Consider the following 23,178-nt stretch of genomic DNA (forward strand, 5'->3'; position numbering starts at 1 on the left):
ACCTATGCCCTGAGTTACAGGGTCTGATAAGGTGGCCCAGTACCAATTGGTAAATGCACCTAGGGTACATGTCGTAATTTAGAAAGAGAACAGCCAGGCTGTGGGTCTGATTGGCAGGCCCACAGCCAGAGAAAGTCGTAAACCAGTGAAACAAAAGCAAAAAATCTGGGTGATCATAGGATTGCAGACCCTACTCTCCTACATCCCTCTCATTGGGTGTGTCATAGTATCACCTTTTATTATGTTATTGCAACAACTGCAATTATAACAAGGTATTGTCCCCTTATGTTTAGGTGTCTCAGTGTCTCCAGTGTACTTTAGAATGTCTTGTATATTTTTACTTCGAGTATATTCAAATGTGGGTTGTTGAGCAATGAATTTTTGAAAATCTGGTTCATTAGTGAGCAGTGGCCAGTGTTTTCTTATGATTTTTTTTTATATTGATGGCTCATGGTCGAAAATTTGGATACTATCACTGTTTTAGATGCTTCATTTTTAGTTGTTGGTTGCAGAAGATCATTTCTGGTCTTGGTGATACATTTTTCTAATGCTTTGTCCAGGATTGGTTTCGGATACTCTCTTTCCTCAAACCTTGTAATCATATTTTTCAATTGTACTTCCAATTCCTGTTCTTCAGATACTATTCTTTTTACTCTGTATAGTTGCGATGTCGGAAGATTGTTCTTGAGTGATGTTTGGTGGAAGATCCTGTAGTGGAGGAGATTGTTTCGATCTGTTGTTTTTTTGTATAAGGTAGTCTCAATCTTGTCTCCTTTCCTTGCGAGTTGAACATCCAGATATGCTATAGTTTCATTGTCTATGGTGTGGGTGAACTGGATACGATCATTTATCTCATTCAGTTGATTCACTGATGTGAGCAGATCTTGTAGTGTCCCTTGCCAGAGTACAAAAATATCGTCTATAAATCTGAAGAATACTCGGGCGTGTTTTTTCCAAGAATCCTGATTCAAAATGTACTTGTTCTCAAAAATGTCCATGAAACTGTTCGCATATGCTGGGGCGGCGCAATTGCCCATCGAAGTTCCTGTGAGTTGCAAAAAGTGTTCATTCTCCCATCTGAAATAGCTTTGGTATAAGGTGAAGGCAAGTAGTTCCATTAAGAATATCTGAAAATTCTGTTCAAGGTTTGATGACATGAGAATCTCCTCTATGGCTTCTAATCCTAGGTTGTGCGGTATTGAGGTGTAGGGGGACTCGACGTCAATGGTACACATCCAGGTCTCTTGATCCTTCGGTAGTTGAATGGTGGATATTTTGTTAATGAAATCTGCTGTGTCTTTGATATATGTATTCATCTCTGTGATGAACGGTTGTAAATGAGTGTCTAGAAATTTGCCAATTGGTTCGTGTAAACTGCCTTTAGTTGATACGATAGGTCGAAATGGTTGGTCGGTAGGGTGCTTGTGCATTTTTGGCAACATGTAGATGACCGGTGTTTTCGGATTGTCCTGTGTGAGATATTTTTTGGTTCTGTTGGTAATGATACCTTCATCCTGGGATTTCTGTAAAATTTGTTTCAATTGTTCTTGATATTCATGAGTGGGGTCTTGTCCCAACTTCATGTAGGTCTCTCAATAAAAATGACACAATGTAAATTGAATGTTATCATAACAAATTTCCTTAAATTTCCTTTCTTCTTCTGAGATCGCAGCAACGCGCGATGGGTAAGCTAGTTATTTATATGGAAGATTAAGGCTCTCACTTTATTCCATTTTGTAGAAAGCATTACTTTAGTCACCACACACATCCTGCACCATAATGTTCAATGCACTATGCTATCCAGTAGCAAATATCATTTAAAAATCAATCACTAAAATGTTTAACCTCCCCTCATTTGACCAGGTTTCAAATTATACGATTTATAAAGGAAAATGCAGTTGAGAACAGTGATGTAGTCAGAAAATTGCTTCAAAATATCTATTCCATTAACTTCATGAATTTACTGAACATTTCTGTTATTAATAATTTTAGATTTAATGTATTCCTTCTTTTCTAATGTATCATAGAACATATCTGAAAACAAATACAAAAGGTCACATTAACTATCAATAGTATTAATGAAGGTGAATTTATAAATGTATATAAGCATCTAGTGATAACCTGAGGGTGCGGTAGCCCTCAGAATTTATCTATATTGGTTTAATAGGCTTTGTGCATTGACCAAACCTTCACATGAATTAGTGAACCTGTTTATAACAGGTGCTGTTTGAAAAAAAAACACCTATGCGTCACAGCATTCTCACCGTAACTCATTGCTGGTTCAGACTCTATCTATATCAATTGAGTTCTAGGTCGCTCCCAAATAACATTTTAAAATACAGTTCTTGAAATAAATTGGAATATGTTTTGGGTGGGTGACTACCCACCTCAAGGACAATCAAAACTCAAGTGAGGGTGGACCCCCACTAAATTAAATTGAGCTCAACCCCCTGGTGTCTATTGCGCAGAACAGACAGGCTTAACTTAGCTCTATGTGTAAAGTATTTCTTTATTTATGAAGTGTTATATAGCGCTAACATGACCCTTGCTGGTATCAGAGCACTTTACAATAATCAAGGTGTACCAAAACAGTAATAAAGTCAAAATGCAATATAACAAAGATCCCAAACTGAATTAGAAAGATAAAGTAGAATGTAATCAACAAAAGACACAAAAATGACAAAATCTAATAAGCGGATCCAGGGGATATGATTTTTTTTATACTTTTAAATAGAAATAATGCCAAGAAACACAAATTGCCAATGTTAGCCAATTGTCATGCTAGGCAGGGGGTGGCTCTAATTGAACTGACCACGATGGAGCGTGAGTCGGATACACTAAACAAATTCATCCTGGTCAAAGATTATACCTTCTGACTTTAGTCCTTTAAGTCCCCAATCCACAGGAGTACCGTTTTAAAACCCCCATGACCCCAAGAGAGGCACTTGGTCTCACAGGGTGTGAGGCAGGGTCCAGTCCAAGTCCAATTGCCATTCATCAGCCTGGGCAGTTGCAGGAAGTTCCTCTTGTAGCTTGTTGGACCATGTGGCGTGAACAGGAGGTCCACCTTATGACACTAGAAGTCATCTTCTCTGTCCTGGGTACAAGAGGGAGCAGGCCCAGTCGTTTTGGGGCTTCTCTCAGGTCACAGACAGCAATTTCAGTCCTCTTCTGTTCGCCCTCAGGTCGAGGAGTATTCTGAAGAAATATTCTGAAGTGGGAGCTTGAAGATGCCATATTTATGCCTGACACATGCAAGGGGAAAGGGAGTGACACCTGAGCACATCCTAGCCAATGGGGTAACGTTCTTGGAGCCTATCCTAAGCACTTTCACTTTGGGCATTTTCAAGATGACAAAGGTCTTAAGCCATGATAACCTGGAGCTCTGAGGGTTAAGGTGTGTGTGTGGAATGAACACTAGTAATTCTAGTACTCTCCCACATCTGCCACTAATATTAAATTTTGGGCAGTCACTGTACCCACAATAAATCTAGAGATAGAAGTCTGGTAGAACAAAAGTAGGGGTTCCCAGCAACTAGACAGTGGATACATATGAAGTGTTTTGGCATCCTTTTTTCCTTCCTTTCAAGTGTTACTATGTTATATATAAAAACCTAGCAGAACTGTCAAGCAGGATTGTGTATTGGCTAGGGTCTACCAGCTCCCTCCGCAATAAAGTTTTCCAAAACCATGGGAAAACCAAACAGCTGGCAGCCAATACCTGACCTATTAGCATTTGTCAATGATTGAGGCTTATGCACAATGGCGGTTTTTGCCTTAGGGCGTCGGGGCTCCGCCCCGTTACTTTCACCCCAAGGGTCACCATTAGATAAAGGTATTTTTTACACTTTTTCATTTTTTTATTTTAAACAATGTATACATACCTCTTGTTTTTATTGCTGTGGCCCTGATGAGTATTGTGTCACAGCAAGCGTTGCTTACGCTGATCCGGGACCGCTGCATTCCCTAATTCCTAATGCTGAGTCTATAGTATTTGCCGAGCGGACGAGCTCACAGCCCTGAGGTCTGTGATGTCATCAGCTCGTCAAATACCATAGCCTCGAGGACCAGTCTCCACCCCCTGATGACGTCTGGGTAAAGTTTGCCCCGGGCGCTTCAGGCTGAAGCTCTGTAGCACCAGGGGCTTCACGTCAGTCAAGGAATGGAGAGGATGGTCACCCCCACCCTTTCCCAACTCGTCACAGGGGGGTGGTCTCTCCCTGTGACGAGTTGGGAAGGTGGGATTGAGGCTGCAGGCAGGCAGAAAGCAAAGAAATCGAGTCTGCGCAGTTTGTCATCAGTATTTCTGAAGACACACTGCGCAGACTCGAGGTGTCTGCTTCCCGCGCTCCTGTTAGTTGCAGGACGGTGTGAACAGGGCCGGACTGGGAACTAAAACCGGCCCTGGCAAAGTGCTCGTCCGGCCCCCCCTCCCCTCCACCCGGGGTGAGGGGGGCCGGCCGCGCTCTTTGCCAGGGCCGGTTTTCGGCCGATTTTGTTACAGGGCCGTTTTTGCAGCTATGCTGCAAAAACGGCCCTGTAACAAAAACGGCCCCCAGGGGCCCCAAACCGGCCCCCACCCGTGCGGCCCACCGGAGAATTTCCCGGTGCCCGCAACGGCCAGTCCGGGCCTGGGTGTGAACGCCATTTGGAGCTCCAGTGCCTGTGCTTAACTGGCAATGGCAGTCGGGAGCAGCTGCAGCATTCAAAGTTTAGGCACTGCTGGTGTGCGTCACCATTATCTAGAGGCAGGTTAGATGGTTCGCTGCAGCCCCAAATCGGTCAGAGGACCAGGCACCAAGTCAAGGTAGGTACGTAAAAAAAGTTAAGTGGTTGACGCATTTCCAAATAAATACATAATCACATTATCACAGTCAGTAACCAAGCATAATGCTCTGACAGTAACTCCGTAATGTTAAATCGAAGTCCGGACTCTACCTCAGCAGTACCACCAGCAGCAGCGAGTTTAGTACTTATTTTTAAAATTCCAGCTCTGTTGGAGGAAGTGCTAACTCATGTGCTTGGGGGAGAAGGAGAGGCGAGGGGTATCAGAGGGCAGATATCAGAGTTTATCACTGGGCCATAAAACAGCCACAGGGATTGCACGTTCCAATCGGATGTCGAGTTTTTCAAAATGTTTAATGTTCATGTGACTCAATAGTTGTGCTCCATAGATTGCTGCTGCTTGCACCTGCTTTCTTTAATAATACAAAATATCTTTGCATTTATGAGTAAAAGCATGATCATCATTTTTTAAAGAATTTACGTGTCAGTTCGTTTTGGAAAACGAATTAGGCAACAGCAGCTTTTTGGTGAAAACATCGAATCCAATGAATGACTGTGTTAAATTTCTAAAATCTGGGCACATCAATTTTCGTCTATTTGTCTTTGGGCACTGTCACTGTTAATCATGTTAGTGGCATAAACAGACTGAAAGAAGTGCAATGTGGCTTTTGTTTGGAATCAAGAGGATTTTGGTGTAACTGGCAGCATGTTGCTGCTATGTACATAAACCAGAGGCTTAACTTGCTGCGAGATTTCTTTCCAGGTCTGTGGAAGAAATTGAGCTCTGCTGTGAGGTGTAAACCCTCTGCCTGGTGGTGGTGGGGGGCTGGGGTGTCAGGTAGGAAGATAGCACTAGTCAGTGGTCATAAATCAGCAGCAGTGATTACGTGTGCCAGTCTGCAGTCCTAGCCTCAGCATTTGTTAATTAGATTTCACTTCTAATGTGTTCCTGCACTTACATTTTTTGTTCCACTTTTCTGAGCTTCTTCAAGCTCAGTCATGGCCTGCATGATGTTTTAAAACGATCTATCAACCATGTACTGGAAACTGCTTTATTTTGTTTTAAAATCTTTGTCCATCAATAGATTGAACATCTTTGAGAGATGTTAAAACTTTCTGTGATTTGAAAGCATTGCTTGAAACCGTATTCTGTATTTTCATTAAAAATTAAAGTCTGTTCCTTTTGGAAAACTTGCTAAACAGCAGCTTTTTGGGTGAAATCATCCAAACCAATGAAGGGCTGTGAAGAGTGTGTGATGTCCATATAATCTTGCCGACATCGATTTTTGTGCACAAGTGCTGTGTGGTCTTTGTGTAGAGGGTTCTGGTATCACTTAAAGCATGTTGCTGTGCACATAAAGCAGAGCCCGGACTCTGCCTCAGCAGTGAATTACTTGGCTTGGTGCATGAAATATTTCTTTTCAGCTTTGTGGGGGCAGGGCTGGATCTAGGAGAGGGGCAAATAGGGATGCTAGGATTGTTTGCAGCATCAACCCAAGAATGCAATTACTTTGGAGGGGGTGACTCTTGGACCACATTTTGCTGTTTAGTTCAATAAGATGCTCATCCCTCGCAATGAATCACTGTCTCCTGGCCATTGGTCAGTCAGATCCTTGAAATAGGTGTGGTAACTGGCATCCAAGTTCGAGGTCTCTCCCACTGAGAAACCTATCACTAAACGTCTTGCCGCTGCACACATTCCTTAAGATGGAAGTCTGGCTTACCTACAAAGCCAGGAAATTTCCAAGGTACTATTACTTTTTGTTCCTTTTATTTTAAAGTTTGCTGGAAAATGAATCATGTTATATCATTGTTTGTTAAAAAAAGATTTGCATGGGAAATGGTGACCGACCTCCCAAAAATTATGTATCCCGTTAAAGTGAACCCCGATGCTTCACCCCCACACACTGCCCAGCCTCACCACTTTCAAATTTCACCAGCCGCCACTGCTTATGCATCTATGAAATTAATGGAAAGCCATGAAATGGCTTACTGATCACTCTGCCCAAAGTAGCTACAATTCATTGGTGATATTGATCGAGGCATGACTCAAAACTTCCATCTCTAACAAGGCAAACAAGTTTTGGGGGAAATTAGTGATCATCAAATACACCACGTTTTTTCTATTTTCAGTTTCTATTTGTTGTAAATTCCGATGAGGTATTACTGATGTTTTTATAACTTGATAACAATAAGTGATCAGTTTCTTGCCCTGTAAAAACGAATGGGGATAGAGTTTTTTAGGTGCTAAAACAAATGTTTGCATTTATTATTGTTTGCTTGAAGCACCAACATTACATGAAGTATGCAAACAGTGTACATGAGGCTGAGCTACATTTATGCACAGCCTTTTTATGTTTAATATTCTTAAGCCATTAGTGCCTACCTTCGCGTCCAATTGCTGCCACCCATGTCATGGCTCTAACTAACTTACTAGAAGTTTGAGGTTTGCTAAATTGCATCCTTCAGCTTGGTACCCCTTATTGTCCATCAGATGAAAGTGTTTGTGAACAGGCATTAATAAAAAAATACAGTTCAGCCCCAAAACAGACAGCTAGTGGCATATTTTGACTTCGTAGGCATATGTCAGGAGTTCAGCCTTAATGCCTTCCATTATAGAATAGTCTATGCCTCTCCTGGATAAGTACTGTGCGAGAAGGGTGATGCCCACCTATGTAGCATATCTGCGCTGTGTTGGATGTGAGTACAGTCTAGCATGTTCCGTTGATTGGGTTTGTTGTCTGGAGCTGGTGATTGCTGCTGAGACCTTTGAGGTGAACTATCTACACATCAGGGTAATGTTAGATCGTCTTTTGAATGAGTTTTGTGCGATGCTCATTGTGTTTTATGCTACTCTAAGGCCAATTCAATGTGCTGAGGGAGATCGCAGAGAAATCATTGATAAGAGGAAAGTATTTGGAACCTTGAGTACAGAGAAACAGGAATATTACGTGTATTTAGTTCTCATTTTTCTTAGTTTATTAGCGTACTCTCCGTAATTGGCTTAAAGAAGCAGTTCCCTGTGAAGTACACTTCTCGAGCGAGCACAGCTGTATACAAACTGAAAAATAACTGTCTCACTAGAAAAATAACTAGGATATTTTTATGTCCTATACAGTTAAAAGTGGCATCTCTAGGTGGCAGTGCGGGAAGTGAAATCGTGTGCTAGAGGCAAAATATAGATGGCAGAGTCATGAGAGGCGGAGTCACAAAGTGGGGTGTTAGGACAGTCAGGATATACATTATTTAGTTTTTAAAAACAGCCCTTGAAGAATTTGTAAACACGTTAAAAGTAGGAGCAATAAGTAACGGTGCTCTGACTAACTTGATAGGTCGCAAACAGACTATCTAATATGATGGTTTAGCAGGGTACGGTACATGTGGCATAGATCTCTGTATGTACACAGAAAGTTAAAGTACTAGTCATATAGTTTAGGTGATTAATGCCCTTGCTAGAAAGAAGTGTGTGTTTGAGCTCTGTTGCCAGGTTTGAATCATCATCAAATAGTTCAGTTGATTGCTGTGCCTGTTGCAGAGCAATACATGTAAGTCACAGATTTATATTCTATACGATAGCTAAGTGCCTTAATGTTTTTGCTACAGAAACCGTGTTACTGCAGCCACAAGTTACAATTCAATTCAGTTGCATGTAACCTTAAAGACCATAAATATAAATCCTTGAAGAGTTTACCCTATTCTTTCTTTTTAATAAGGTTAATAAAAAAGGTTCTATTGGGAAATAATAAAAATAAACACTAATGATTAAACGCCATGAACATCAGTTTCAATTGTGTACTATGTGACCGGTTGATATTAAAGAAAGTAAGGTATGCCTGTCATTAAGAAACACTTAGACCTTCATAGCAAACATCTGCAGAGTTGGAGAGAATCAAGTGTATCTCTTGACAACTTCTGAAGCCACAAATTGTGAACCCCAGAGAACATCCAATGATCAGTCCTAAGCAACAGTTGCGGTACAGCAAAGTGGTAGGGTGGTGGGGGTAGTTAGGGTGCTGTATCTTTGACTATATCATGGAATGTGTTGGCTTATTTCAAATGCCTATAAATATTTATACCCCCCAAAAAAACTTCTGAAGCCAGAAGCTGATTGAGCCTTTCTTTCCTGTATTCGGCCTACTGGATCTGACAGCAAGGAGTGAGTATCCAGTTGTGCTGATTGTCCTCGAGCTGTTTGTATCTTGCAACTTGGGTGTCAGAAATTCCAGCCAAGCCAAGCTGGAAAGGAACATAGGAGCCCTCAATGTCCCTTGCAGCTACTTGCATGTGCAGCAAAGCACACAGTAAATATGCGCTGCCAGAATGCCTCATCCCTATACGATACAGCCTTAGAATCGTTTCAGTTTCATCCCATCTTCTATCATTAAAGCATAGGCTTGTATCCTTACAGGGCATTTCCTTACCCCGACCAATGAAAATGTTAAAGCTACCAATCTGTTTTTGGGTAGAAAGAGCCAGTAGGAAGGAGTGAAGACTGCAGGTTGATGTGCTTATCACCTCACTGTATCCTCTCTTATGCAAAGATCATTATATTGGACAAGTGCATAGCTATACATTTTTAATTCTAATCTATTTAGCATTGTAAATTCATCATATCAGTTATAAAGCATGGGCTGGTTGTATGAGAAATATGGAATATTTGTAAATTAATTTACATGCCAAAACTCAGTGCTTCAGAAAAGACAATTGTCATTACTATCTATGGTTTTTAAGAGCTTAATTTTCTCACTGCAATTGGACCATTCTGCAGCAACAATAGAATAAGATTCAATTTTCAATGCAATTTTGAGGCCATAATTGTAGGTAAAAATCAACTTTCTTGCTTTCATAGTAAACAACCTGAGTTTGTGGAGATCTTAGGACGTACACGGCATGTACATACATAAGACGTAAGTTATCCTGAAGAATAGAAAGGTGTGGACAGCATTATGTTCACATCTACATATAAGGAAAAATAACTATCAGGTGGTTCGGATTTGCAGTGAGTTTACTCCCTTAGTTGTCAAAATCGCACACTGGCGTTTGTCAATAATTGGAAATAAGTTTAAACCCATGTCCCTGATTTTCTATTGGTGGTTTTTGATGGTTATTTTCAGTAAAAACAGAAAAGCCTATATTAATTTAATTCATTTCTTGAATGGTGCTTGCATGTTATCATATTAGTAACCTTTTTAGTTCAAATTCTCTATTTAGTTAAAACGATTTACTTATATTCAATTGGTATCTAGCACTAATTAATGAAGCTGATCACTATATAACTTGAAATACACAGCCTCCAGAATCTAAGCTGTCCTGTGAAGCCCCCATACAAGCGCCTGATTCAGTACCATGCCCTCATCATAACTGTGGGGTGTGCCTCATGGAAGTGCCTGAAAGCATAGAGGTAAGATTTTAATTTGTAAACACATCATAAGATCAGAGAATGATTTGGTTCAAACAGCTGGTAAATGTGCATTGCTAATTACAATATTATTTAAACAGAGGCGCTTGTATGCTCGTGCAGAATCCCGCTATTCAGCACTCTCAACCACGCCACCGGCGACTGAGCCGGCGAAGTACGCGCATGCGACTCGCCTTCATCCCCTTGTGTGAATTCCGGAATATCCCTTCTTGGAGCCACCATCGCAGCAGCCCTCGCTCTTCCGCCCAAGTTTTTCCTATCCACAATGGCTGGTTAATAAGGCTCTACCTAACCGGCATGAATTAAAATGTCCTGATGATGATCCGCGCATTCTCTTCAAGGATCGAAACGCCGTCGACACTTTAATACACCTTATACGCCAAAATCTTTTGTTCACTTCCTGTAAAGGTGTTCTCTGCGATTTGTTCTCATGACACTGTGTATTGTCTATGTGTAACAAACCAACAAGCTTTGCCTGAGCCCCCTGTTGTTTGTTTCCTTTCCCCTGTTATGTACTTCACTGGCTAAGTAGGACACAGGCTTGTGTCCCATTTTATGTAATTGTTTTGAACTACTGTGTCTATTACTTACAAGTAAATATTACACCTCTGTCCGGCTGGACATGTCCAACTAATATAGTAATGATTGTGTCTGTATTCATTGCCAGTTTCCTTGAATTTCTTCCTTTCTAGGAATTATTGTTGTCTAAAATAGTGGATTAATTATAAGTATCCCTGGATTTTTTACATTTTCTGAGGAATTTTAATTGCCATTTTCCACATATTAAATCTGACTGACAACAGAACTTATTCCAAAGACATCTGTATGATGAGAATTTTTGAAACTGTTGCAGTCTGCACGCTGGAGAGTGCAGTCAGGTACTGTGATAGCAGAAGCACAAGCAGACAGTGGCTGTACAAACATGCAGTGGACCTGTGTCTGGATCTCTACCTCTCCTATCTTGTGAGCACTGCAACCTACCTGCAAATTCAGATCAGTATCTTAAAGCTGTTAATGCGAATCCTTGTATCATGTCGTGTCCATACGGCATATGTATCCAATGACAAAAAAGCTACAGGGGCACAACCTTGCCTTTGACCCTTTCTGCGATTTGTGTGGATCTGCCTTTTTTTACTCAGACCTGGTATATTGTTAATGTTTCTACCTGTTTTTTGTATCTCCGTTTTTCTGCTAGGATAGAGCCTGCTAAAGTACTCAGATGTAGCTTGACTTCCCTCTGCTTGTTATGCCTGAACCCAGTCATACAATGTATGCCAGTGATCCTTTGGTGATCGCTGCGATGAAAACTCCAAAGAACTGTAAAAATTGCATTTAGAGTAGAGGTGATCTCATACTGCAAGAGACTTTGTGCTTTATTTGAAAGAAAAGGCTAAAGAGTTAAGCAGGAAAGCTTTTAAACTGGGTGTTGTACCAAGCATCTCTTCAGCCAGAAGGAAAACCAATCAGACTATACACTGCACTTGCTGAAATATTGCAGTCTATTCCAATCATAATGGCTTAGTGTCCAGAAGTCAAACACCACTTTAGGAGCTAACCTACTGTTGCTTATGGTACACATATGCACTGTCTGGGCGAGTTTCACTCCCTCCCTGAGCACGCTTGACCGTGTCTGCTGTGTCAACATGTGACTGAACTTGTGACTGAACCGGTCTTTTTCTCTGGCCACAGTGTCACCAGTATATTGGAATGAAAGGCTTGGCAATCGCCACATCGTATGAACATTTGGGGAGACTCATTCTCATCTTTCTCTGTGACTCTTCAGGTTAATGTAGGATTAGTTGCAGTTTTATACGCACTGCATGCCAATCTACACCTGATCAGGCACATTGTGTCCACACACCTAATCTTCCGTGAGTGGTAGAGATGTATGTATGTAACTGAGCTTATAAAGCGCCTGGTTACACTAGCCAGTGTGTCCCCGCGCTGTACCGCCGAGGAACCCATTCTGGCCTGTTCCTGTGAGGTGCCCACTCCTGGGCACCCCAAGGTGAAGCCAGGCATCCTTAGTGATTAGGGCCAGTGTGGAGATTAAGCAAGCTATTGCCCAGAGTTGCAGAGTGGGACCCATGATTAGAGTAGGCACCGTGGCGAGAATTATCGGGTCCGCGGACAGTTGAGCCCAAGACCCTGCCGCAACGGGAATTGAACCCTGGTCCCGGGTCAGATCTCTGCATCAGGGTCTGCCGCTCTAACCAGTGAGCCACACTCTCATTTGGCAGTGGTGGTGATGTCATGTCATTTATGTAGTGTTGAAGTAATTCTTGAGTCTGTTTAGTCATGTTTTCCATCTCAGAGGTGCTATGGCGGTCACTGTCAGTTTGCTGAATGGTCATAGGGCTCCCATTGAGGAGTTTATAGATCTGGCATTCTTAGAATGGTCTTCTCCTCGACTTTATGCCTTTTCCCTCCTGTTTTTGCTGATTCTTTTTGCTGGCCTTAGGACTCTGAGCCCTTTACCACTGCTAATCAGTGCTAAAGTGCATGTGCTTCTCCCCTAAACATGATGAAATTGGTGTATACCTGATTGGCATATTTGTTGTACTAGTAATCCCCTTGTAAAGTGGTATACCCGGTCCTGTACTTCAAATGCTACTAGTGGGCTGCAGTAATGATTGTTCCACCATCAGAAGTAGCCTTTCAAACCTGTCTCAGGCCTGCAACTGTAGTGGCTGTGTGTGCAGTTTACTGCCACTTTGATTTGGCATTTAAAACTACTCGCCAAGCCTCAATCTCCCCTTTTATTACGTTTGAGCCACCCTTAAGGTAGGCCCTAAGTAACCTTAAGGGCAGGGTGCTATGTAAGTGAAAGGTAGGACATGTACGTTTATGTTTTGCATGTCCTGGTAGTGACAAACGACCTATAACGTTTTTCACTACTGTGAGGCCTACCCCTCTAATAGTCCAGCAATGAGAATTCCTTAATACACTTTTAAGCTGTAATTCCTGATCAAAGAGGAGTAGCTTTTGAAAGTTTCATATATTTGGAATAGTAATGATAAATCGCCCTTATTGGTGAAGTTGGATTTAACATTACTGTTTCAAAAAGTGCCATTTTATTGACATTTCTCTGTACTGACTGCTCTTTGTGTCTAACAGCATGTCTCCAATACTCATCTGGGGTGGGTGACAGCTACACTTTGTGCATTCCCTCTAGACAGCCTCAAACAGAGGAAGGTGAGGCTCCTCTGCATTCTATGCACTCATCTGCATTCTGATGGGCCATTCTGGGCAGGGAGGAATGGGAGGGCCAGACACTTACACTTCAACAGGCAGTGTCCTGCCCACACACAAAGCACTGATTTACCCCCCACAGATAGCCTGGCAGACAGGACTGGGTTGAAAGGGATCCTTGTGCACTTTTGAGAGTTACTTTGAAGTCACCCACTACATCAAAGGCACTTTTTGAGTATAAGTACTGGGTCTCTGACTCCCACTAAAATCAGACAGTTCTGGATCTTGAACTGAACCTCTGTTATATGGACTTTTGTGCTCCTTAAAGGACTCAACTGGACTGATTTTCTGCTTGTTGCCCTGCTGCATGCTGCTCCCTGACTCTGTGGAAAGGAGAGTTGGACTTAGTCATTCCTCCAAGTGATCTTCAAAGGCTCGCTTCCTGTTTTCCGAAATCTAAGTGACACAAAAGCCTGCGTACAATGCTGCTGGTGCTGCTGGACTCTGCCTTCTGTGAGTCTTACCTTTGCCTGAGATGGCCCCTCCAAGTAAGTTCTGGGCCTCAGATATCGGTTCTGCAGCTGCTTTCTTCAAAACCAATACATATTCACCACTACATCAATTGGAACTGACGCATCGCCCTTCGTCGCAGAGGCTGTTCGGCGACAGGGGTTCTTCACCCTGTGCGGCCTGATGATGATGCTATGTGTGGCTCGATGACAATGCATTGCCTTCACTTAACCAAAGCTTGACGATGACACAGCGACCCAACTGCGTGGAAAAGACCGGTGCATCAAGCCCTCAGCATCAACACTTTGCACTTTCTCACCAGTGTCCTGTAGCCGGCCTGCCCTCCATTGTGTTTGGCCTGAACTTTGAATTTGCACTGGTCCCTGGTGACCTCAAGTATCCTTTTGACCGCAAGTAACTTATAAGCACTATTTTTGCATTTAATCTTGGAAAATTCATATCTCGACTTCTACTGATTAGATGTTTGTCATTTTGGTCTTATTTTGCTCAGATAAATATTCCCTATTGTTCTAAACCTATATGGAGTATTTTTGTGGTGTATTCATTGTGTTACTTTGTGTGTGTGTGTGGTTGCACAAATGTTTTACACAATGCCTCTTTCGCTAAGCCTGACTTCTCTGTGCAAAGCTACCAGAAGGTGAGCACAGTTTATCTTTTACTGTGTATCTAGCTTACCCTGACGAGGGGGTGGTTCTTGCCTGGCTTGGGTGCATACCTCTCCAACCACAAATCCCATTTCTAACAGGAGTGCACTAATGTACCTGTCTGTTCAAGCTTGGCTGTCTGTGTCCCTGATGTCTGGGTGAGTTCCACTTTGGCTTTTGGATTAGATGCCGGGGCATTTTGTGAGTAGTTGGTCATTTGCCATTATGGGAATTAAGCTTTGGTCGGGTGTGGCCAAATCAGCTAGTCTGCATGGCTGTTACTACCGATGTCGATGATGTTCTACAGTCTAGTCCCGTAGCCCATCAGATGTGTGCTGACTCACCGCATCACAGATGAGGCTCAAAAAGTGGACTTACTGCGTTATGTAGTTGATCATTTTCTCTCAATGGGCTGTATGTGTTTTCAGTCCTTCTGAAAAAGGGTTCACCCCGCCCCCCCAACCCCAATGTGAAGGAAAGCAAGTGTGAGAACCTCATATGTCTTATTTGACGTGCTCAGTCTAATCTTGTTTGGTCCTCTGTTTTGGAGTGTGGGAGATGCTCAGCAGTATGCATGCCTTCAAGAAGGTGTGGTGATGGGTGCTCAATGGTAGGGGACATTGTGGAAATTCAATTGCACATCTCGGGTCTTTTTCCCTTTCCGCCTGCCCTGCTGCGGCAGACATGCCAGTAATAACTTCCTCTTGATGGTGGAGCATATGATGCCAGGCATTTGCACTGTCTACAGTGGCTACGGTGGTCGTTGATGAAGGGACACAGATGGGCTTCAGACAGCAGTGACTAGCAGGGGCCAATGCAGAGTGAGTGCTTCTTCTAATTAGTGTAAAGGTCTGTATGAGGCCCTGCAGGTCCGGCACACATATGGGCCCAGATCCTAGACACCACTGGAGAGGAGCAGCTTTGGTGTGTGTGTGTTGGACTGGGATTTCAACAAAGATTAGAAGCAAACTGGATGGCTAGTAGGGACTAGACCACGAGTCGTCACACTACCTAGATTTATTCCTTCAGCCAAGCCCAGCCACTGTGTGTGTGTGTGTGTGTGTGTGTGTGTGTGTGTGTGTGTGTGTGTGTGTGTGTGTGTGTGTGTGTGTGTGTGTGTGTGTGTGTGTGTGTGTGTGTGTGTGTGTGTGTGTGTGTGTGTGTGTGTGTGTGTGTGTGTGTGTGTGTGTTTGTGTGTGTTTGTGTGTGTGTGTGTGTGTGTGTGTGTTTGTTTGTTTGTTTGTGTGTGTGTGTGTGTTTGTTTGTTTGTTTGTTTGTTTGTTTGTTTGTTTGTTTTCTCCACTGTGCAGCTTTATACTTGTCAAGTCTTTATCTTCCCACATAGACAAGGAGGACACATTTCTTGAGAATTCAAGCAAAAAATATACCAGCACAACTGGCTCCTGGGTAGACCGGCTAGCATCCGTGTGATCATGTTGCACTACTACTATTTACAACTTTGGCTTGAAATTGACCCTGTTTGAAACAGTACATAATCTAAAAGTATATTTTATGCTAAACATAGGCAAAGAGGTGGCAGAGAACTACCTGCTGGTGACATGGTACCACATCAACAGCACTTCATGATCCGAGAACACATTATGCGGCAACCAACAAGCTTGTAAGCTTTAGACTAAAACAAAAGGCCAAGAACAAACTTACTGACATATAATTTTGACATCAAAAGCCTGTCTAAACCCTCATCGGGGGAAATACTCAAGTAGTGCAAAGCTCATGTTGTCACTGTCAAATTGCTGAGTTTCATCAAACAGTAGCAATTAGACTCCTGTCCTGCCAGTCAGCTCAAGTATTTCAATCTTAAAAACCTTGTTACAGTGTGGTCTGTCTGTTAGCCTCACAAGCTAAGAGGAGACTCCTCAGAGGGAAAGCATGCCTCTGACAGAGGTCCAATTATTTCCTGTCATGCAACTAAGACTTCACTCATCACTCAATTTCAGGGGATGCAAACCACTTCAATGTGATCAAAGGCCTTACCGCCTACCAGCCCCCACTATCTGTGAACCCAAACCAGGGTGTAGTCAGTGCTATGTATCTTAAAAAGTCTTCACCTTCAGTGAGTTGGTGTCTCAACAGCATCTGGGGGATGTGATGGACCCAATCATTTTAGCGACTGTAGAGTCAGTTTCGACCTCAGAAAAGGGGCTATAACATCTGGTATTTCTATTGTCAGTAATTTATGTGTTACCAGATCATTAACAAATACCTATATAATGATTGATATACAATATTCATTGTCATAAAATATTTAATAAATATAGCTCATGCTCAACCCTTGAACCCTCAATAAAAACTAAGCAATAGTGTATTGGATAGAACCAATTCCTAAGATGGCTGAGTTACAACTTCATTTCTCTAAACTCCTGTAAGTTCGGTTGGAACGTAGCTTTAAGTTTCTTATCTGTGCTTCTTTACTGAAGTTCAGAGCCCCAGAGGATTCACTTGTGTCAGTAGTTTAGTCGTAGCCTGGATCATTGTTCTGACAGAGCAATAAGGTGAGAGGCCTCCCTGCATTGAGGCCCAATAGAGTGGTCACCCAAAGGTGAGAGTAGAGGAGAGCAAGGGGGTACTTCAAACTAACTTTTTCAATAGGGAAGGTCTGCAGATTCTATTGGATCGCCAAGAGATGTCTTAAGAAAACTTCTCATTAGAATACTAAATGTAACTGTAATTGGGAATGGATATACTGTTACTATATTTCTTTATAAGCAGCTTTCTGTACTTCTAGGAAATTGGGATTCCTAAAATTTAAGTGTAAGGAAAAATAAATATTCTTGAAAAATATGCACACTAACACCCCTTCCTAAATTAGGATTGCTTGACTATGAGGTCAGTGTCAAGGATGAATCCCATCAATTATGCAAGGGTTAGCAGCTGGGTGGTGAAGCTTGGTACGTTTATGTTGGAGAGCCATACTTGAATATGGGTTGTTTGAGACTTTTGGCAAACAGGAGGAATTCAATCTTTGTGGGGGTTAGTTTATGGAATTTAGTTTACATCCAAGATGGAATGAGTTCCAGACAAAATTTGCGTGAATGTTTGTCACTGATAAAGGATATTTTTAAGTACAGTTGGGTTTTTGAAAGTATTTTTAACATTTGAACTATACCTATGCATTAATATTAGTTGCTCTGCAATTGAATTCACATGTGTGTATTAACATGGGGGGCCTGGCCTGCCAAGATGGCAGAGTAAATGCGGTAGCGTGGAGCTTCTTCCCCTAAATATTAAATCCTTCTCATACCCTAGCAGAACCGGCGTAAGAATTACCCCCAAAGTTGTCAGAAAGTATCCTGAACCCTCGACATTGCAAGCGGAGGGCCACCCCTAAGAAACCGAAACAAACGGAGCTGAAGATTGTGAGAGACGAGCGGCGTGCCTGACGCAGAAATGGTGGCACCTTACTCTACCGCCGGAGAAAAAGGAGGCGGCCGAAGATGCTTACCACACAGCCAACGAATGTGTTTGATCCACCGTTGCAGCCGAATGGGGAAAAAGTGAGTCTGACCCCTGCGGAGGCTGCTGAGAGGCCGCTTAGCTGTGGCTGGCTGGTCGTGTGAGGGGTACGGGGCGAGTGTGGTCCGGGCGCCGGCAGGCCTAGAAAGGTGTGGCCTGCAGCGGGTAGAATAGGAGAAGGGCCAGGAGGAGTGAGCGGCCCTCCGACGGCCGCAAAAACAATAAAAGTGAGTACAGGCACAAGGAATAAGACCCCGACGGAGGAGGAGGGAGGTGGGTTCCCAGAACTGAGGGAAGCAAGGGAAAGGGGGCACCTAATTGAGCGCTGCGAGTGAAGTGCAGAGGCCTGTACAAAGACGGCCATGGTGGCGAGGGCGTATCTTGACAACATGAACAGTAGCGCATATCCAGCAGACACGGTGGTGGGGGCAGCCAAGGAGGGCAAGGAGCATTGAGGCACGCAGAACAACAGAGAGCATACAAGTGATACTCGGGGCAAAAGGCAACAGGTACCCCAGGTCACTTCTAATCACGGTGTCTACATCTTAGCCCATCCTGTTTAATAAACCGGTGGCAGCTAGAAACAGGGGTGCACTTACTACGCACAGCTAGCAACCCCTAAATGCACAAGAAACACCCTCCCAATGGCAAATATGCAATGTCACAACGCATGCGATACATCGCATGCCATTACAACGCGGTCGTTGTAACAACAGCGTTGTTACATCGCATACCAATAAAACGCAAGTGTTCAATGACATGCTGTAGGGGGCGCTGGATCTTGGAATAGTATAATTTACTATTCCAACTCCAGTCTGTGCAACATTAGGAAAGGTGTTGGATATTAAATCCAACACCTTTAGCCCCATACAACAAGTTGTTGTAATCACTTGCGCTGTAATGGTTTGCGATGTAACAACACAGTTGTTGTAATGGCATGCGATGTAAAGTATGTCTCCCCCTATGGCTATAACAAAAATGCGATGTCGAACAAACAACACTGTGCCCTTGGTGGCACTCCTTGGGAGATCTTATCTTTTCTCACATTGGCTTGTGTTCCATTTCAATGTACGACGCAAAAATGGTGAATGCTTGAGTTCATTATGCAATGTATCCTTTATTATTCATTCAAAAGATTAATTTCCTCCAAGAATGATCCATATTGTCATGTCGCTTTTTCGCTTAATAATTTATCCAATTACGAAAGATACGTACCTATGCATTTTGGGACTCATGTTCTTCGTCAGGGGATTGGTATGCAATCTAAAAATGAAATGTTAAACATTCAGGAGTGGGGACTCTGCCTCGAGCTATGTTACAATAAAGAAATTGCAATTGTGTGATTGTGTGATACAGGTTAAATGGAACGGTGGGGTAGTGCATTCGAAGTAGAGCAGGTGAAGTTCATGGTGCTCAAAAAATTCTTCCCAAACACTCATATTCTATAGTCTCTTCAGCTAAACGAAAGACCATATTTTGTTTTCCAAAAAAAGAGTGAGGTTGTGATGCTTGTCGCGCTACAGGTATTGCTAACGGTGCCAGTTATAATTTCACGAAGGTGCAATGCAAAAGTGTTTGAAACCGTATCGGATGCCTTTACCGGGTGCCTGAACTACATGCAATCTGTTAGAAAAACTAAAGACCATATTTAGTTTTACAAGAAAAAATAGTGAGGCTGTAGTGTTTACCGCAATACAGGTATTGCTAACGTGCCCATTGGGATTTCCCGAAGGTGCAATGCAAATGCAAGCCATGTTACAAGAGTGTTTGAAGCCGTATCATATGCCTTATCGGGTGCCTTAACAACATGCAATCTTTTAGAAAAACGAACGAGTGTTCACTCTTACAGCAAATGGGTTAGCATCACGTGTATCGCGTGTCTGTGATTGTGCTCCAATCTTCGTTGACGTGTGAGTATGTATACTGGGGAAGCGTTTGAAAGTTATTACCATCGATGTTGCAAACAGTAACAAAGGACTACCAAGTGTCGGCCATATTGGGACGTGTGAATTTATCCCCGAATGTTAATAAAGTTGGATGTTGGATGCAGAGACTGTGGAGCCTAGAGCAGCTGTGTCTGGAAAGAAAACAAAGAACTGCCACAGAGACGTAGAGACGAGCTAACTTAGCGGGGCAGGGTGGCCCCCCTAAAAAGTAATACAGAACACTAAACGACGCAGGGAGGTACGGCACAGTGCCTATTCGTGCAAAGAAAAGCAAAGGCACAAATGGACACAGACACGCAAACAGAAAATGGTCCTGGACAAACCACTGAGAGGTGCCCAGGCTGATAAAATTGTTCAATACACAGTCCCAAGCCCTGGACCACCTGAACAGGCGAGAAGAGATTCGGAAGATACAACTAACCAAGGCACTTCGACACAAGACAAGGCAGACATACTGGAGGTCATTAGAGACTTCTGAGGGGCTCTGTAGACTAAGATGGACACAATGGTGATGGACATAAATCACATACGCCTTGAGGTAAGGTAGTGGAAAGGGTCACGAATACAGAAGAGAATGTTGTGACACTATGCGAAGAGGTCCAGAGGCTCTGCACCACGGTGACCACCCTACAAGCCTAGTGAAACCGCACAGAAGACAGAGGTGAAGACGCAGTAGGGTGGTCTAGGAGAAATAATCACAGATTCATAGGTTTTCCTGACAAGGCAGAGGGACTGGCAGCAGACTTATTTCTAGAAGATTGCATTAAAATGGCTTTTGACAATATCAGACTCTCCAAATTCTTCACTGTAGAAAGAGCCCACCAGGCGTTGGGGCCTCTACTGAGCCCGTGATCATCGCCAAGAGCCCTGATAGTGCACCTGTTCAATTACAGAGACAGGGACATAATACTCCAGCATGTCCGTGTTAACGATCCTCCTAATCACGATTACCGCGTAATCCAAATATATGCAGACTACACCAGGAAAGTGCAAGATCTCCGCAATCGATTCTTGGGAGCTAAATGACGACTGCGGGAACACAATAGCAAATACAGCCTAATGTTCCCTGTGATACTCTGGGTACAACATGATGGCAGGGTCTACTTATATGAAATGCCACAAATGCAATAAACTGGATGGACTCCCTAGGACTAGCTGGACCGGACCAAAATCAAGTGTGGTCAGCATCGGGAAGCAGAAGAGTGGAGACCTACCTCACAAGAAGCACAGATCACAGGGCGTATTCTGGTCGGTGTAGATGGAACACTACAGGCCGAAACGGCAACGATACCACTACAAAATCAATACTCCCCACTCTGCTTGGTACAAGAGACCCAGACTTATGGGAAACCAGAAGAGTAATACGGGAAACGGAAGCGAGAACACAACGTAGGGTGGGTCTAGAAATCGTAGGAGATTGCACCGAAAACCTTTGAATAGACATGTATATTGGGGAAACCTAATGTGCAGGTACATCGCTGACAAACAAAACCCCCCACCGGTAATGAGCAAGAGGGGCGGGGAGAAAAGGAAGGAGCAAGAAAAGCTGAGTTCCGCTAAACTAAATTCAATAGGACACTTCAGCTACCACACACATGGGCGGTCTTGATAAGCCCAATTGGTCTTGCGAGATAGCACTGTGTCTGGTGGACTGGCCACACAACAAACACTACTTAGTTCCGATAGTGTTTATTTGAATCTTTGAAGGGATAGGGATGAAGTATTAAACATTACCCTGGTTTGGTCGCAGACCGGCTGATGGAGGAGATAGCAAAGGCAACGGAGAAGAAAGAGTTGCCGAGAGCAATGCGGGAAACCCTTCTAGTGGTAGTCCCCAAACCTGGGAAGGACCCAACAATACCGAACTCGTAGAGGCCACTTACCATGCTAAATGTTGACGATAAGCTCATAAGCCACGTCTTGGCAAATAGACTGTTGCCATATCTTCCCCAGCTTATACACAAAGACCAGCCAGGATTCAAACCCCACAGGAATACCCTTAGGAACATTTGCAGGCTTGTGCATGTCATGCAGCCCCTTAGACTCGAGTAAAGAAGAATGTGCGCTGTCCTTTTTGGACATTGAGCAAGCATTCAACTCTGTCAGATGGGACTACATATGGCAATTACTGTTTAAAATGGGTCTGGGCTCCCAATTTATTGAATGGGTAAAACTATTGTACACAAAACCAACGGCCAGGGTCCGTACAGGGAGACACGTGTCAGAAAGTATGACGCTCCAAAGAGAGATGCAACATGGATGTCCGCTCTCTCCACTGATATTTTCCATAGCAATGGAGCCACTGGAATGCCGTTTAAGAGTAGCATTGAAAGTATGGGGCATAAAAATTGGCAAGCTGGAACACGTGGTATCGCTCTACGTGGATGATGCCCTAGTATATCTGAGTAACCCGACGCTCTCAACACCAGTGTTAATGACAGCACTGGAAAACTCTGGAGATGCTTCAGGCCTCTAAATTAGTAAGACTAAATCTCAGATATACCAGATAGGTCGAGCAGGGGGACTCGCGGTATCACATTTCCCACAACTAGAACTCCCTTGGGCAATGTATAGTGTCCGATATCTTGGCAAACATATCACTAGAGAGGAAGATCGTTTCTACAAATTGAATATGGAAAGGATAGTAATTGAATTACGCTGGAGTATATAGTTCTGGAACATACTGAAATGGGCAAAGTAGCCCATATCAAGATGGCGGTATTGCCAAGATGCCTCTATGTCATGCAAGGGTCTTTCTACGAAATACCACATAAAGTGTTTAAGGAATTGGACGCTCTGCTGACCCAGATACTATGGAATGGGAAGAGCTGCCAGGGTAGGACTAGATGTAATGAAACCGCAGTGGGATAGAGGGGGACTGGAGATCCCAGACCTAGAGTTATACTACCTCGCATCGCAGCTACAGCATGCAATACAATGGCTAGACACAGATCCCTCTTGGGAGAGAACCTTGATCTCAGGCACACGTAGAAGGCAGCAACTAGGGACCCTCCTCATGAAAGGACGGGTTATACATGAATCACTTCCTCCTCTCATACGTAACTGGCCAGCTTATGGAACAGGACGGTGCGAACTGTCATTAAAAAAGCACCCTACGCAACAGATTTCGACATCTGTATCATTCCACAGTTTGCCCAAGTAGCGCAGACAATGTCCTTTGAGAAAT

The 23,178-nt window shown here is 43.2% G+C and overlaps 1 protein-coding gene across 3 annotated transcripts in view; it reads left to right on the forward strand.

The window, feature by feature from the left end:
* LOC147679746 (synergin gamma-like) overlaps positions 1 to 23,178 on the forward strand; it is a 131,311-nt gene that overhangs the window by 102,284 nt on the left and 5,849 nt on the right. For all 3 annotated transcript variants that reach the window (XM_086943305.1, XM_086943304.1, XM_086943306.1), the window contains exon 5: positions 10,076 to 10,186. In XM_086943305.1, the coding sequence (XP_086799431.1) occupies positions 10,076 to 10,186 (111 nt within the window). The remainder of the gene's footprint in view (positions 1 to 10,075; positions 10,187 to 23,178) is intronic.

The sequence above is a fragment of the Lissotriton vulgaris genome, chromosome 11, assembly GCF_964263255.1.
Source record: "Lissotriton vulgaris chromosome 11, aLisVul1.2, whole genome shotgun sequence".
Lineage (NCBI taxonomy): Eukaryota > Metazoa > Chordata > Amphibia > Caudata > Salamandridae > Lissotriton > Lissotriton vulgaris.